Below are 16,247 nucleotides of genomic sequence, written 5' to 3'. Positions count from 1 at the left end.
TAATTAGGAGGCATTACTTTCAGAGCAACCTTCATAGATGCAGCCCGAGACAATTCCTCTTCATGCAGCCCAGGCAAGCCAAAAGGTTGGGTGTCCATGTCATAGCAGATGCCTTAAACCAGCATCCTAATTCCATCCAGCATCATCCCCTGCCACAGCAGTGATCTGTGTGATTCAGCTCTGGAACAGCTGGAAGGCCCAGACTATGGATGCAGAACACTGAGGAAAAAAAAGAGTAAGAGAATCAAAACATAAAACTCACACAGTATATTGCAATTATATTTTGAATGCTTTCTTCCAGTACGACAGCGTAGCACCAATCCTTTTTCTTTGGGTGACAGACTGCTGGGCAGACAGCATCCCCTACACAGCGATCGTGCACTGCCATCACCTGTTTGCTAATGGTATCTACCTCAGCCGAGATCTTCCAAAATAAGATGACAAAAAACAAAAAACAAACCAAAAATCACAAAACCCGAGCGGCCCAAGACTTTATTCCTTAAGGAAAACTCTCAGTCCATGCAACAGCTGATCCTCCACTGCAGGGTCTCGTCTCGGCTGTCCCTTTGGCAGGAGTAGGGTCCTGGAGCACATCTGTACAAGCAGTGCCAGGACCAGGACCATGGCCATGCTCCTCTGCGCTGAGCAAGAGGGGCCTTTCTGCTACAGGGCGGCCTGCTCTCTACGCTGAGCCTGTCCTTGGGCTGAGATAACAGCCCCTGAGACAACAGCTGCCATTTCATAGACTTTTGTAGCTCTCTTCCCAGCTCCATTGAGCCTGCAGTACCGCCTCGGGAAGGTGGTGCTCCTCAAGGCCTCCCAGCTGAGGATGAGCAGCAGCTCCAGCCCCCACCTCCTGTTCCTCGCCTCTTTCCCCGAGCCTTGCAGCAGCGAGGAAGACCTTGGAGCAAGGAAAGCTCATGGAGGAAGGAGCTGGAGCACTGGCACAGCTCTCTGTGCCTATGGCACCCAGCCGCAGGGGGTGCTGCACGCCGGTGAGGTGCTCTGCCCGGCTGATGCGATGGGGCACACACCAGAACTTCCCCACAGCAAAGCAAATTGTGCTGAACACACAGTGTGAAGCGGCTGTGCCGGGATGCAGCACCCCAGCAGCACTGGGAGCAGCCGGGGCACAGAGCTGACAGGTGGGGCCTGGCGGGGCGGGCAAGGGAGCAGAATGCTGCCTCTGGGGAGGAGAAACGTGGGGGGATAGCAGGGACCGAGCCCGGCTCACTGCTGTAGCCAAAGTGGGGCTGAGTGACCTTCCTCCCTCACAGTCATTGACCTTTGTCCGGAGGCGAAGCATGAAGCTGCCCCCAGTCCTCTCACGGCCACACTTGAGCCCGATGCGGCTGTGAGGGGGGCGAAGCTGTGTCCGCAGGGCGGGCTGGGCGCTGCCATCCCGCAATTGGACCCTCTGGCTCTTGGGCCCACGGCACAGCCAGGAGGGGCGGTGCTGCTGAAGGCCCGCAGCGGGGTGCTGCTGTGAGTCCCCGACGGCCACACGCGCTGAACGCTGAACTCCTCTCTGTGGAGTCCTTCCCATCAGGCCCCAGCACACTCCCTCCCCGCTCCCCCATGACGCCCGTTGTGACACCTGCACGAAACCCAGCACACAGATAACGATCTCGGGGGGATTTGTTGCTTTTTTTTAACCGCGGCAGCACACGGCTCGACCCGGAGGAAGCGCGGAGGCCGCACCGACGCCCATCAGGCGGCCCGGCGCCCCTCAGCGCCCGGCCCGCAGCACCCCGCCCCGAGGCCGCCATTTTCCGCCGCCGCCTCCTCAGGGCCGATGCGCGGATACGCGCCCGCCTCCCTCCGCGTTGCTATAGCAACCTCGGGCCGGCTGGCGCCCGCCGCCGCGCGCCCAATCGGGAGGCGGCGTTCCCCACCTCCCTCCCCCGGCGCCGGAAGGGGCGTGTCCTCGGCGCCGGAAGCGCGGCCGCAGCTCCGCAGGGTGTGTGTGCGTGCGCCGAGCGGCTGCCGCGCTCCAGTCGCCTCGCCCGTCGGGATCCAGGCTGCGGTGCGCGCCACCCCCCCCCCGCCAGGTGAGGGTCTCCGGCCGCCCACGCCTCGCTCCCCGGCCGGGCCGCGCCGCCGCTGTCCCGCTGGAGCCCGGGGAGTGGGCGGGGGAGGCCTGCCGCTCCCGCCCCGCCGCCTGGGGGGCGGTGGAGGCCGCGGCGGGAGGGCCCCGCGCCGTGAGGAGGGGGGGCGACGGGGCCGCGCCGCCTTCTTCCCCCCGTTCTCCCGGCGCCGGCGGAGTGAAGCCGCTCCGAGTAACGGTGTGACCCTCCCGCGGAGGCCGCTGCGGAGCCCGCGCGGGCGGCGCCGCCTCCCGCCCCGGCCCCACCCGCCTGAGTCACTGGGCTGCCGCGGGGCGAGGCCGCGCACACCTGGCCGGAGCCGTGGGCCCGCGCCCTCTGTCGCCGCCCGTGAAGGGCTCGGCCGGGGCGAGGGGAGGAGGCGATCCGCCCCCGGGGCAGGGCCGAGCCCGGCTGGCGGCCCCCTCCTCCCGAGGGCTCCTCCCTTCACGACCCTCTCCGGGCTCCGGGCCTTCTCGCAGCGCTCACAAAGCCGGGAGCTCTTGCGAGGCCCCTGCGGCGCCGTACAGTGGGCCGTGGCCGTCCGAATGAACCTGCTCAGGGTTAGGAGAGGCGATCAGAGAAACGTCTTCAGTGCTTCAGAAGAAGATATAATATCGATTGTGTTATTTTTAATTTTAAATTATTCGTATTTGGTAACAGAGATGAGTTTAGGGAGGACTGCAGAGAGAAAGAAGGTGACTTCATGCTGTCCCCAACATATAAGAAGGTTGGGTAGTAGCCCAGAGCTAACAACTTTAGGCCTTATTTGAGGTATGTATAATCAGATATTAATTGGAATGGTAGAAAGTCAGTGAGACACAGTCACTGTATTAGCACATAGGGCAAAAATGTATCTCATGCAGCCATTGCGGTGTAAATCAGTTACTTAGTTAAATTCCTTGCTAACAGTTAAAATAACTTTTCTTGTGGTAGGAAGACAAACTGTATATCACTCAGCGTTGTAAAAGCTACATTCCTACAGAAGAGTTTGTAAGGTTGCGTAGCATTCCTGGTTAGAGGAATATTTGTGTCTTTACATATGCACTGCTGCAGGACCTCAGTCAGAAATTGTAGTACTTGTATTTAAGGAGTAGCTTGCTTTTGTTTGAAAGTAATATGGAGATGCAGACTGGCCTAGAAAAGGAAAAAATGAATGTGAATGCTTTCTTCACTGTTGATATTAAAAACCTGCACAAATATAGTTTATGTAATACTTGGTTTATTAAATTAGTACCAACGAAGTGGTAGACTCATTGCACAGATGGGCCTGGTGCAGTTTTCTCAACCTCATTATGTCAGTACTGCATGTTCTGATCTCTGCTATTTTGATGTTGAGTCCTTTTTTTTTTTGTAAGCAGGCCTTTACTGGTATGCAGCTTTTTGTGCTGTATGTGAATAAACTCCGATGATGAGGAGTTAAGTAAATAATAATTAATTTTGAATAATGGGATGAAAAGCTAGTGCTGTAGTCTGCCTGGTATCCTCATAAATCCCAGCAGAACTAGGCCTTATTTTAGTGTGCTTTATATGGCCACACTTTTTACCCTATGCTGTAACAGAAACGTTTTCAGATTGTTATTAACAACAGTGATTTACCTGTGATACGAATACATCCGTTTGTCACTAATTTTATGCCTGGGGGGGAGATTTTTTGGGATAACTCACTATTTCCACTTGGACTCGGGCCAAAAGCACGCTCACTGGAACAACAAGGTGTTACCATGTAAGTATGTTGTACTTTGGAACCGCGTGCTTGTCTCCACCTGCAGCTATCCTGTGTGAAGTGCCGTAGGTATGTAGCAGTGCAATGCTTTTCAGCCTCAAGTTCCTCATCAAAAGTCATCGGGGACAGCAAGGCTGCGGTCGCTAAATTGAAGTTGCCCGTACAATATCAGTTTCCACCCGTGCTCTTGTTACTTCTGATAGAAAATCCCATGGTTATTTGCAGGGATTGAAAGCCTCGTGTATCGTTTTTTCCAAAATGGTGTTGGTCAGTTTGAGGGAAAAGCAATTAATGGTGGCAGAAAGCGGCCTGAGCAAATCGAGACGTGGCTTTATAGAATGTCGGTGTTATCTTAACGTTTGCAGGATGATTAGCACTGAAGGCCGGGATGTATTCCTAATCAGCAGGTACAGAGGAGGTTGCTGTTATGTGCTACACAAGGTCAGCGAGAATATCACAGCTGTGAAACCATTTTCTTTTCCCTTCCTTAAGTATGCGGTGTATTTTACTGAACTTTTGTCATAGCCAAGCTCAGGGTAGCTGTAGAAGACCTCAGCTTTCTGATCGTAGCAGACATCCATTTTCTGATCAGTTATTTAACAATAGATGGTTGCCTTGGAGGGAACTGAAATAGAGAGACAAAAATAATGAAGTGAAATGCCTGAGATAAAGCCAAGAAGGTTCCTCTCACTCCGTTTAAAGAGGGCCAGCTCCTTTCCTGCAGAACATACTGAGCGATGCCTGCTTGATGGTGACTGCCATCAGTATCACAGGTCCTGCCAGCATTGTAGTCCGGTGTCAGCACGTGTGCACCTGAATTATGGCTTTGCCATTTGTTTTAGAAATAACTCAAAAGCTGTTAGTCTCAATAATTACAGAGATAGAGTGTGAGATGTGAGTATAGAACGGAACGTACCTCACAGACGTGTTTAATTTTGTAATTAATTGCCTATCCACAAACCTGTAAGGTATGCTCACATGTTGGTAGTCGAACCACAAGTGCTATGCCACACTTGTGCTTTTCCTGTTATAATTTGAACAGATCTACACGGTTTGTGACCAAGAAATGATTGTGTCACATTTCACTGGATCTGATTTTACACTCATTTCTCACAGTGAAACGTTGGTCTGTTAAATTGCATCTCTACTTGACTCATTAGTGATGGGTTTGTCAAACCAGGAGTTGCACCAGTTTTATAATGAGGTGGAAGTGTTTGTCTGACAGCCTCTAATAGTTGCTGTGAGGAGAAAAACAATACGCAGCAATCGATGACTTAATTAGCATCAGTAGAACAGGCAGACTTGGGGCCAGCATCGGCTTATTAGTATTGTCTTGTTAGTTCAATATGTTACGTAAGGCAGATTTTTTTCAGTGTCATTTTTCATCTGGTTCCTACAGACCTTAAACACAGTCACTTCTGATCTGTTTTGGCTTTGTCCTAAACAGCTCATTGAGCCTGGAAGCAGTGAAGGCCACAAAGCAGATGTTGTAACTGCTGAGCAGCAAGATGCAGTCCTCCTCAAGCACTTGCAGCCTTCTGAGGAACGTCACCTCCATGGTTTGCTCTTCAGCTGTTACTGACATGTAAACCTCCAATGTTGTGCATCACTCTTCTCTTGACAGCTCTGGGTGTACTGACTTCGGGTGCTACATCCAGGATGGGCAAACCTTCCCCTCCTTACTGCATCTCGCACTGAAAGTAACCACACGGTTATAAACCTCCTGACCTCTACCTTAGGTGTTCTGTAATTGTATCAGCTCTCACCTACACACACACAAAACTTTTTGTGGGGAGGGAAGTAAGCAGTTGTAATCTTCTCCTATCTATACATGCAACCCCGCTCTTGGAACAGGTTGGAAGAGCTTAGGCTGTATGAGGGAGAGATGCTTTTTGTCTCTTACTTCGAGTGCGGGGAATCAGAGCGCTTTGAGTTTCTGGCTGCTTGTACTCATGGCTGCAGCTGCTGGCTAGTAGTGGCATTCCTTACTGCAAGTGGTGTCCAGCCACTTCTTTCCGGAGGACTGCTAAGTTGTCGTTTGACAGATTCTTAAGAAGGCAATCTTAAGAATTTTCCACGTGTTAACAAATGTGAGAATCTTCCGCTTAGAACAGGCAACTTTTGCAACTCCTCCATGGCTGTGATCTGCACGTCTTCCCTCCTTTTTCCATCTTCCCTCTTTCCCCTTTGCCGACATGGCATGGCTTCATTAGCACCAGAGTAGATCATTCCTGTTGGCCTTCTGTTCGTCACCTCTGTGTGTCTGGCTCCTAGCTGCAGGTAACCTTTGTTAGCTGGCTTCTGTTTGTGGCCTAGGACTATTTTTAGCTCTAGGCTTTGCTTGTTTCAGACCGTGGCACACTGATCCATTGTTAGTGTGGCTTCCATCTCCTTTATGGGAGGGACTAGTTATAAGTGATACTTGCCTCTTTGCCTTTTCAAACATCACTCCTTTCCTTGTATCTTTTTTTCCTTCTGGCAAACACCTCCCCCTTTTGGAGCTCAAGCCAGCATAGCTCTGCAAAGCTCTTCTCCAGGCTTCTAGCAAGGTAAGCAACGGAGAATAAAGCGGTGTTCTTTACACAGCACCCTGGGAATGAAGTAATGGTAGGCCTACTGGCGGGTTGCAGACATCTTGGTGTGGGCAATGTTTTTCTTGCTGCATTTAAGTTCTGTTAAGTCCATTTTATGGCACGGTACTTTGTAGTTTCATTGCAAACACGCTAAGAGTACAGATATTAAGATAAATTGACAGTTCAAACCCCAGTGTAATGAATTCTTAAATTAAGCCAGTGAAGTTCTGAGGAGCTCCATCTTCGGTAATGAGTTTGAGTTGCATTTAAGATGTGCATGAATTTATGCTACTAAAGAAAGTTATTTGAGAAACAGCGTTGTAATGCTCTGTGCTAATGCTTTGGCTGTATAGCTGATGTGTTAAAGTGGTTTCTGGAGCTCTTTTATCCACTAGCACTTTGTCCTTGCAGTTCCCTCTGATTTCCTTAGCACGTCCTTACACGAACCCACTGGCTGCCATGAACTGACTTGCATCCAAAGATAAATATGTCAGTTAGCTTGATAAAGCAAACTCCTCAGCATTTCGAAACTAAACTATATTCTGTTTGTAAACAGAATTCTGGACCAATGACTTGTGTGCATGTCAGACCACTATTGGCAAAATGCAGATCAGAGATCATACTGACCTTTCAGTGGCAAAATGTAAACTGCTGGAGTTGCTTCCCCTGGGGCTTCAGCATGCAGGCTTCTTCTAACGTATAATCGTGTTCCCTGAAAGGAAGAGAAGATGATGGCATAGAACTCCTTGTAGAAGCTGTGCAGACTGAGGAAGCTGGAGGTGTTTTGTTCAGATGTCCTGTTACTTAAAGTTGGCTCTTGTGACATGAAAAGGGTTCTTCAGGTGTGCTCTGTTCATGGATGAGGAAATGGTATTACTTCCCACGTGAAGCACATAATCTAAACACAGTGCTGAGTTAAGGGAATGGTTTTGAAAGGTGCAGCAGTTGTAAATGTAATAGATCCTCTCAGTGGTAAACAGTCTGGTGATTTCTTTTGTCTTACTATATACGTGTATATATACACTGGTTTATTGTCAGTCCTGTACATAGAGCTGCAGTCTCTCGCCTAATTAATAGAAGCCTGTGAAAGCCAATTAGGAATTTATTGTTCTCATTTATTTCTTTCCTGTTCCTTTGGAGTTGTTTGTAGGCTGTTTGGGTCTCAGACTGAAAATTTCTGGTCTAGACAGTGAGAGCCCTGATTGACTTGAAGCAGCAAGAAGGGATCTTACTGCTCAGTGCTAACCACAGTGACCATTCTGGGTCTGTTGGGAAGTGCAGATTTAAGTGTGTGGATCAATGTACTGATAAATCTGAACACCTGGGAGTCTGTAAGGCATTGAGGTCCTCCACATGGAGACTTATTTTGTTTTCCTGCAAACTGGGGCCCAGCTGATGGAATACAATATTAGCTTGATGGCCGAGTTAATGGTATGTTGCTGCTGTCTTGTAGGAACAAGCAGCACTCAGTCTGCTTCCTGACAAGTTCTTTACTAGCTTCGTTTTTCTTTGCTGGAAGCTCTTCAGGGACACGGTAGTCATGTGATGTGTTTTTCTTGGTGCAGTTCAGCTGAAGCCACCAGAGATGATAAACAAGTTGTTTCCATACAGGCAATTGGTTTTGCAGCAGTGACTGCTGTGCAGTCCACATCCTATTCATTTCTGTGAATGTCAGTGTTACCTAAAGATCTTGCAAGCCTGAATCCTCAGCCACCCTAGGTGTGTGGAATTGCCCATTTTAGACATGCATCAATATATATGTAAAGAATAAATTTCTAGTAGAGCAGTATAAATGTGTTTTCTGTGGCTGCTGACAGCTGTATCTATAGTGGGTGTGGTACATTCCTGCAGGAGCATCTCTTGCAGTGAGCAGAAGATACTTGGTGTCTGGAGAGGCTGTCCAGCTGGTCTGTGCTCTGAAACAGTTGCTGTTGAAGACTGATGCCCAACCAACACAAACAGAGGCTCTGCTGATTCCTGCATTAGAGCATGAGGTGTATCCCAGGCTGAGCTATGGCCAGTATGGGAAAGAGGAGAGACTTACTCAGGGAACATACTGATGTGCCTACCTTCATGCTCATTTGGGTTTTGCTGAAGTATGAGGAATAATGGTTATGTGCTTTCAGGGTTGTAATTATACATAATTTCTATATGTCAATTGTTGTTCGTCATTTTTTTTTACACTAAAAGCCATTCATATCTACTGGAATGGGTAAACTTGCCACCTTTTAGTGACTGTGAGTTGTCCTTCACCCATCAGCATTACCTTTTGCCGTACAGATGATCTAAAAGTATTTTTCTGGTTTTATTCCCCGCTAATTGCAGGATAGCCATGGATAAGAGTGAGTTGGTACAGAAAGCCAAACTGGCTGAGCAGGCCGAGCGTTACGATGACATGGCTGCTGCTATGAAGGCTGTCACTGAGCAAGGACATGAACTGTCCAACGAAGAAAGGAATCTCCTCTCAGTTGCCTACAAGAACGTGGTCGGTGCCCGCCGCTCGTCTTGGCGTGTGATTTCCAGCATTGAACAGAAAACAGAGAGGAATGAGAAAAAACAGCAGATGGGAAGAGAATATCGTGAGAAAATTGAGGCTGAATTGCAAGATATCTGCAATGATGTTCTGGTAATAATCCAACAGCAAAAATAACAGTAGCTGGTACTGCAGTATTCTTCAGAGAGCCTTAAGGAATCTTATTAGGGTTATAGATGCTGCATCACCATAGCAGGGAAACAGTTCTGCATAACCACAGGTTTAAGTCCAGTTCCAGCTCCTAAATAATCCAGTTTGTTTCTTAAGGAATTTTTTGGGTTCTTACATGTTTTAAAAATAGCGTTTTGTTTAAATAGAAATGAACAAGGCAGTGTTGAAGACCACCTAACTGCTGGCCAGGGCTCAGCGTGAAAGTGAGTTTAGCAGCAGCGTAAATCCTGATAGAAAGCTTGCTGTTTGCTTGGATTGTTCTGTTAATGAATGCTGACTTCTTGAGGGTTGTTCAGCACCTTTTAGGGGATGGAGAAGGTTTGCACTTCCCCAAAATTAGTTCTGTTGTTTCTTTTTCTTAAATGAGGGGCATCTTTTATACTGCTGTTTGTTTTGCTACAGATCTGCCCTCGGGAGCAGATGATGTCAGTACTCTGTCTTCACCTCTTTCTAAATGTGCATGTGCTGTCTGTGCCACTGTTCAGGTTTTCAGCTGGAGCTGCAGATAGAATCAGTTTGTTACAGATTCACTGATGTGCACAGGGTTGAAGCTTGTGATGGGGAAAGTGACTGCATTTGTGCTAATGGCAAGCTGCTGCTCTTCATTAGCTTGTTTGTGGGTGTAGGTTTGCTCCAGTGTATTTCTAGGAAAATATTTGCAGTATTAAGCTCTGATAGCCATTGGGTTCTGCAGGAGTGATTCTCGATAGCTTCAACAGAGCAAATTTTCTGAAGGTGAGGATACAAATGGTTTCTTTTTTACTTTCTGAGTTTAGGGAACATCAAAGTGCCTGACACACGTGTGTGCATGTTAATGTTCTAACAGTTTGTGTTTACTGTTGTGATGGAGGCTCTGTTTCAGATATTATTTTTATGACTTGGGGAAAAAAAAAGCCATGTTTCCTTTCTCAGGAACTCCTGGATAAATACCTTATTGTCAATGCCACGCAGCCAGAGAGCAAGGTCTTCTATTTGAAAATGAAAGGCGATTACTACAGATACCTGTCAGAGGTGGCATCTGGGGACAATAAGCAAAGTAGGTAGAAGCGAAAGCTCTCATTCTGCTGGGGACTGGGCAAAATAAAGTGTAGGAAACACTTCTCATTTTCTCCTTTCTCTTTCTTTTTTGCTCGTGCTTTATAGTTTTTAGGATGAGTGCAGTGCAGGTCACTTTTAGAGAAACAAGTTTCTGTGAAATTAGTAGAAGTTATTAACCAATATTCATCACATCAATCAAATGCTGCTTGCAGCCCCCAGCCTCTATGATTTTAAAGTTTATTTGGCAGTGTAAAATTATTTTCCTGGTGCATGGAGGAGAGCATTTTTTTCATGAAAAATGCTTTGTTGCTATCATTTTTTTTTTGTTTCAGCTATGAATTTATCTCACAATTCTTTTATGTTTGCAAGCTTTCTGCTTGCAGAGGTGTGGGACATTGGGTTACTGACTCTTAAACCAGTTAATCTTATAAGTGTTAAAGCAGCACTGAATTATGCCTGAATTCTTGGTGGGTGTCTGATCTGGTCCATGACTTGCAAGCTTAGTTTGACACCATCCTTGAATGTATCCCCCATTAGGCCGGGGAGGGACTGTTTGCTTTCTTCTGAAAGGCCATACTGAGGTACTGAGTACATGACCTGCCTGTGGAAAGTGTCCTTCTCAGGAGAGTTTAAATATGTCGTATGTCGTTTAGATAAACTCCTTTCCCCCATACTGTATTGTCTGCATTTATTAGAATTTAAGTTGTATAGCCCAAACCTTTATCTGAACAAATATTTCAGCCTTAGTAGTTGTGTCGGAGGCTGTTTCCTCTGAAATCATTGAAAGAACCTTGAGTGCCTTTGTAATTTTATAAATACCTAGTGGCATAAATAGTCTAGACCAAGAATGCAAGTACCATGAAGTACAGTGATGTACTGTACATTAATATGCTTGTAATTGCTTCTTGCAGCAACAGTAGCAAACTCTCAGCAAGCTTACCAGGAGGCATTTGAAATTAGCAAGAAAGAGATGCAGCCAACGCACCCCATTCGACTCGGGTTGGCTCTGAATTTCTCTGTCTTCTATTATGAGATACTCAATTCTCCTGAAAAAGCCTGTAATCTGGCCAAGACGGTAAGCAGACTCTGTGTTACCAATTCTTGTGTGGGCTAAGGAGATAATTACATGGTTACAGTAGCACCTTGTAGATGATTATGCTTTCTCATGTGAAATTCCTTAATTATGTTGTCACCTTTAAACTATAGTTATCTTGGTATGTTTTCAGGTAAGTTAACTTAGCTGGACTAGCTTAGCCTTTGGTACAGCTAATTTGCTAGTGTAGTTGATCCAGTGATAGGGGAGACCGAGTGATTCTTCCTATGTTCACTTAATTACCTTAAAATGTCCTTGTGTGTCAAGTTTGAAAATGCTGTTTAAAGTGAAATGTATTTAAATTTGAACACTTAGCTAATATGTGGAGCGTTGTCTACTACAGGCATAGCTCAAAGTGTTGCTTTGTGTTTGCACGCTCACCTCTCTCCAGAGACCAAAAAGAGTTTATGTGATGGTTTATCACTTTCTGGTTTAGTCTTCTCCCTAAAATAGGATTAAAGCCTTGTAATTTTTTACATCTGTAAATGATAACTGGTAGTAATGTGAGTAATACGGCATCAGCTGAACCTTTGTGTTCTTGATATACATTTTAACAATACTTTGTAACAGGTACTAAAGATGTTCAGTGCAAAATACTGCTGCTATTCCTGATGATTTTTTTTCTAGTTAATATGCTTACATCTGTTTGAAACCTGAATGAGAAAGGGCACTCTAATCATGGCTCTCAGCTCTGACCTGCACTGTGCACTTTCATGTGTAACAGATGGATGGGCAGCATGGCTTGTAATCTCTGTTAAAACATACCTGATGTCCTGTACTGTTTTGAAAAGAAATCCAAAACAAAGAATCCTACTCTACCCTCAAAAAAAAAAAAAAAACAACCCTTGGCTTTCATTTTATTTCCTACTTATTTATATGTAATACGTATCAACTGAATAGTACCTTTCTCTTCTACTGTCAGTTTAATTAAGGGAAAGGCAAAGGCCTCAGTGGTTTAAAGTATTGCTGTTAAGTTTTCCTCTTAGACCTGACTTTCAGCTATGTGAGCCATAGTTCAATACAGCAGTGTGTGCTTACCTATTCAGTACTTGGTGCTGGCCTTAATCTGGCCCCTCGTGGGGACTTCTCTTTCCCCCCTGGTTGTTTAGCAATCTGGTACTTACTCTGGTTTCCTTTTCTTGGTAGAAAAGAAAAATATAGAAGCTTTGTTACAAATTTTTGTGATTTGTGTAGGCAGAAATGAGTTCAGAGAGCAGAGTGAAAGTGCTTTTTTTTCTTTCTTGCACGTTTTAGGCATTTGATGAAGCAATAGCAGAGCTGGACACGCTGAATGAAGAGTCTTACAAAGACAGTACTCTCATCATGCAGCTGCTTAGAGACAACCTCACTGTAAGTAGCACAGGGCAAACTGCTGCATTCTGCGCTGCTGCTTCTTAAGGCAGCTGGACTCTGCTAAGTAGGACATAGCTGAAGATTCATGTAGTTCTGTGCCACTGAAAACACTTTTTGTGAAGCATTAAGTCAGTGTCTGAACTGCACTGCTTCTTGTAACCAGACCAGTCAGACTTGCTTGCTTAAATCAGAGACCACTTGTTAACCACTGCAACAAACAGCCTTTTTGTAATACTGAGTGCAGTGTGCCTGTTCTCAACAGCCAGACTGTCTGTGTTTGGCTTGAAAACTTTGTTTGATTTTACTTGTAATCCTCTACCCATTTTCTACTTTGTCCTTTAGCTTTACTATTAAATTCAGTTCTCAATTACTCTTAGCTGAGTAAATTGCACAGCTGCTAATTACGCTGTCTTCCCTTTACTTGCGGTCGTAGTGAACTGTATGCTTTCAGCATGAACATGTATTTGTGTTTTCTTACAGCTATGGACGTCGGAAAACCAGGGAGATGAAGGTGATGCTGGGGAGGGAGAGAACTAATGGCTGTCACGCTTCACTATATGTTCAATGTCACCCTGTATCCTACACATATATCCCTTTGTGCGACAAGCAAAAAGAATAGTACATCGACTTTCACAACCTCAACGTAGCAAAAACTGTCTGTGGGGTAAAAACAGTTGGTTGGTGTTCTGTGTACTTAAAATGGAGGTCGGTTATTATAATGGCATTCCGAATTTTCCTATTATGAACATTTACAGTTATGATTACCGTGTTTATATTTTTAACTGAACACTGTGATTATGGGTTTTGTGATCGCAATTGACTTTACAAAACTCTTATTGGTAGAAAAATAGACATCAATTATGTAACAATGGCAAGTAAAAATTTGGCACCGAAATAGTCGAAGTACAATTCTGTTGTAAAGTTGTACAGAAAGTTATAGAGATTCTATTGTGACACTGGGGCATGGATGGAAAACAATCTGATGTATGGCATTCCAGTTAGTAACACACTGCTATGAGTTAGTTTAACAGGCACACTCTGTAGACATTTTTAACCAAGTCTGAGGCACCGCTTTCAGTCAAAAGCTCACTTTGTCAATCCTATCTTTCTGGGGACCGGGTTTGTTTTGAGGAGGAGGGAAATGGGGGAGTTAGCAGCTTGATTTCCAAACTCTTTACACTGGCAGATAACTGGGATTTGACTTCTAAAAGTGGTTTTGTGCTCATACAACATGCATGACTAAGCCCCTTCCCACAGCAATAACTTACTTATATCTTCGATATTCTTCAGTAGTGAGGATTCTTGGTTCACTACCATGGACTTGCAATAGCAGAAGATTCAATTTTTTGAATGGCCTTATTAGTTTGGATGATACCATGAAGTGATCTGCCACTTTTGCATTACTATACTCTTGGGTGAATCAAAAACTCCATGGTATTCCCATTCTGAATTTATCTCGAAAGCCTTTTAATTACTCCACCGAGCCTTCTTTAAGTTTGCTTTATAGAAAGCTTCCTCCCATCCCACTCCGTTCATCCTCGACCCTTTTACCTGTTGCAACTCCATTGAAGCTATTTTAGACTCCCACACACTCACATCATCCTCTCTTTGGTTGCGGCTGATGTCAGGATGGCAGATGAGACCCGAGGCTGCCAGAGGTGGGCTTTCTGTCTCGGATGCTTGAGAGCTGCCGGCGCTGTTGCAGTCTTCAGCTCATCTGCCATTTTTTGTTGTAATTCCCAGATCTGGCTCAAATATTCAGGATTTCCCATGTATTGTACTGGAATGCGGACCTTACCCATCTGTAATGCTTGTAACTTGTAATATTTGAGCTCCCCATGTCCTCACCTAGTTATGTTTCAAACATGTCCCATTGAATAAAACCTAATAAGAGTTGTGTGAATAATGCAGTGGAAAAGATGAGGAACGGTCACCTCTCAGTCTCGCGGTATCATCCCCTGCCTTCACATTCCACTTAGGTATATAGGCTCCATCTGTTAGTCTGTCCATCTGTCTGCTGAAGAGAGAATTTCATGCACTGATTTTAAAACTCCCCTCTACTAGCTGAACAAATTGTGCAGTTAATACTTGGCGCTTGATAAATGCAGTAGTGAATGTGGAACCGAGCCTGTCTGTATATCTGGTAGCTCTTTTCGCTTTGTTTTTACTGACCAGTATTCTGCCTAAAGTTTGCTTCTGTGACGGTTATATTGCCTAGCACACATGTGGTTGTGAGAATAGTATAGCAAAAAGAAAAAAACCTGGTTATTGATGTACTAGATTTGTGTATGTCTTTTAAACAGTTCTAGTTTCACCTTACACAGAATAATCAGGAAAGTGTAAAAGAATTCAAAAGTGAATAATAAAACAATTTTATCAGTTGTTCGTGCCTGTTCTGTTTGCCATCCTTGGTGTGGCAGGAGAATTGCTGCTTCCTTTTTATTGCGTGCTCAGATCTGGGGTTGTGTGATCCGACTGGGGCTTCCCCAAAGGCACTAATGCTTCATTCAACCCTCTGAAAGGGTACATAACGGCAGGATAAGGGGAAATCGTTGGAAGTTGGAGGAGGGAAGATTGAGGTTGGACATCAGGGGGAAGTTCTTTACTATGAGAGTGGTGAGGTGCTGGAACAGCTGCCCAGAGAGGTTGTGGATGCCCCGTCCATCCCTGGAGGTGTTCAAGGCCGGGTTGGACGTGCCCTGGGCAGCCTGGGCTGGTACTGAATGTGGAGTCTGATGGCCCTGCCTGGGGGGGGGGGTTGCAGATTTGTGACCCTTGAGGTCCCTTCCAACCCAGGCCATTCTGTGATTCATTACCTGCTCCTTTGCAGGGAGTTTCATCCCTCACCCTACCAGCTCTGAAGAAGAGAGGTTCTCTGTTTGAGGTCACGTTTGTGTTGTGTTACCACTGCGGGACTTAACAGAGCCACAGCTATAAATCTCTTTAATTTACTACGAGTCATTGCACGTTGCATGGATGAACACAACGCACACACACGAGTCAGCCAGCACTTGCTGCTGTTGGCCGGTTACATTTAAAGCTTTTCCTTCGGAGAAACTTGTAAATGCATTCTGGATGGGGGGGTTGGCTTTCCAGCCGGGCCTCCCCCAGTCACTGCATGCATTATGCACTGCACATTGCAGCCTGCACACGCCCCACTTAACTCCCCAGCTGGTGGGCTATGAAAGCAGTAACGATGTGGTGCACGGCTGAGGCGTCCTCCTGGAAGCAGCGCTGGAAGGCACGAATGGCAGCATGTGTTGGGTGAGGGCGCTCAGAGCTCGGTTGGGCCCGAGCAAACGCGCTGCCTGCCCGGAGAGCCTCTTCGGTCCTGCACTGAGTGACCCCGGGAGCGCTGCCTTCCTCTGCCTGCTGCGAAGGTGCGCTGGAACGGCGTGTGCTGCCGGCCCACAGCGCGGCTGAACGATGCTCTCCGGTTGTATTTGTCCTGCAGCCTGCAGAGCCGTACGTGCTCTTAAATGCTCTTATAGCGAACGCTAACGACGTTGTCAGCTCCAGAAAGGAAAGCTGCCGGGCTGGCTGCCTATCCCTGCCCGTAGAGCGGTGCTGAGGAGCTGTGGGAACGCTTCCCGAGTCGTTCTACCTTTTGGGGAAGGTATCATTCTCCCTAACATCGCGCCCCGACGGGAGCTGCGCGGCTCCGCCCCGGCACCGC

At 46.4% G+C, this 16,247-nt stretch overlaps 1 protein-coding gene across 3 annotated transcripts; it reads left to right on the top strand.

The window, feature by feature from the left end:
- The first annotated feature begins 1,929 nt into the window (after positions 1-1,929).
- YWHAB (tyrosine 3-monooxygenase/tryptophan 5-monooxygenase activation protein beta) lies at positions 1,930-14,953 on the top strand. 3 transcript variants are annotated; one of them, XM_046902829.1, is made up of 7 exons: positions 1,930-2,051; positions 5,258-6,359; positions 8,709-9,009; positions 10,000-10,123; positions 11,037-11,200; positions 12,473-12,568; positions 13,052-14,953. In XM_046902829.1, the coding sequence occupies exons 3-7, from the start codon at positions 8,716-8,718 to the stop codon at positions 13,106-13,108; spliced, it is 735 nt and encodes a 244-aa protein (XP_046758785.1). In that variant the 5' UTR covers positions 1,930-2,051; positions 5,258-6,359; positions 8,709-8,715; the 3' UTR covers positions 13,109-14,953. The 3 variants fall into 3 exon arrangements, with proteins under 3 accessions (XP_046758785.1, NP_001006289.1, XP_040506608.1); NM_001006289.2 differs by lacking the exon at positions 5,258-6,359; XM_040650674.2 differs by lacking the exon at positions 5,258-6,359 and having other exon boundaries at positions 1,930-2,858.
- The last annotated feature ends 1,294 nt before the right edge of the window (positions 14,954-16,247 follow it).

This window comes from Gallus gallus, chromosome 20 (genome assembly GCF_016699485.2).
Source record: "Gallus gallus isolate bGalGal1 chromosome 20, bGalGal1.mat.broiler.GRCg7b, whole genome shotgun sequence".
NCBI classification, from domain to species: Eukaryota; Metazoa; Chordata; class Aves; order Galliformes; family Phasianidae; genus Gallus; species Gallus gallus.
Note: the sequence above shows the minus strand (reverse complement) of the source record. Positions and strands in the feature narration are given on the sequence as shown.

Coding starts and splice junctions, on each gene's coding strand:
- YWHAB (NM_001006289.2), top strand. CDS start 8,716: ATGGATAAGAGTGAGTTGGTACAGAAAGCCAAACTGGCTGAGCAGGCC. Junction 9,010..9,999: donor ATATCTGCAATGATGTTCTG/GTAATAATCCAA, acceptor TTCCTTTCTCAG/GAACTCCTGGATAAATACCT. Junction 12,569..13,051: donor TGCTTAGAGACAACCTCACT/GTAAGTAGCACA, acceptor GTTTTCTTACAG/CTATGGACGTCGGAAAACCA.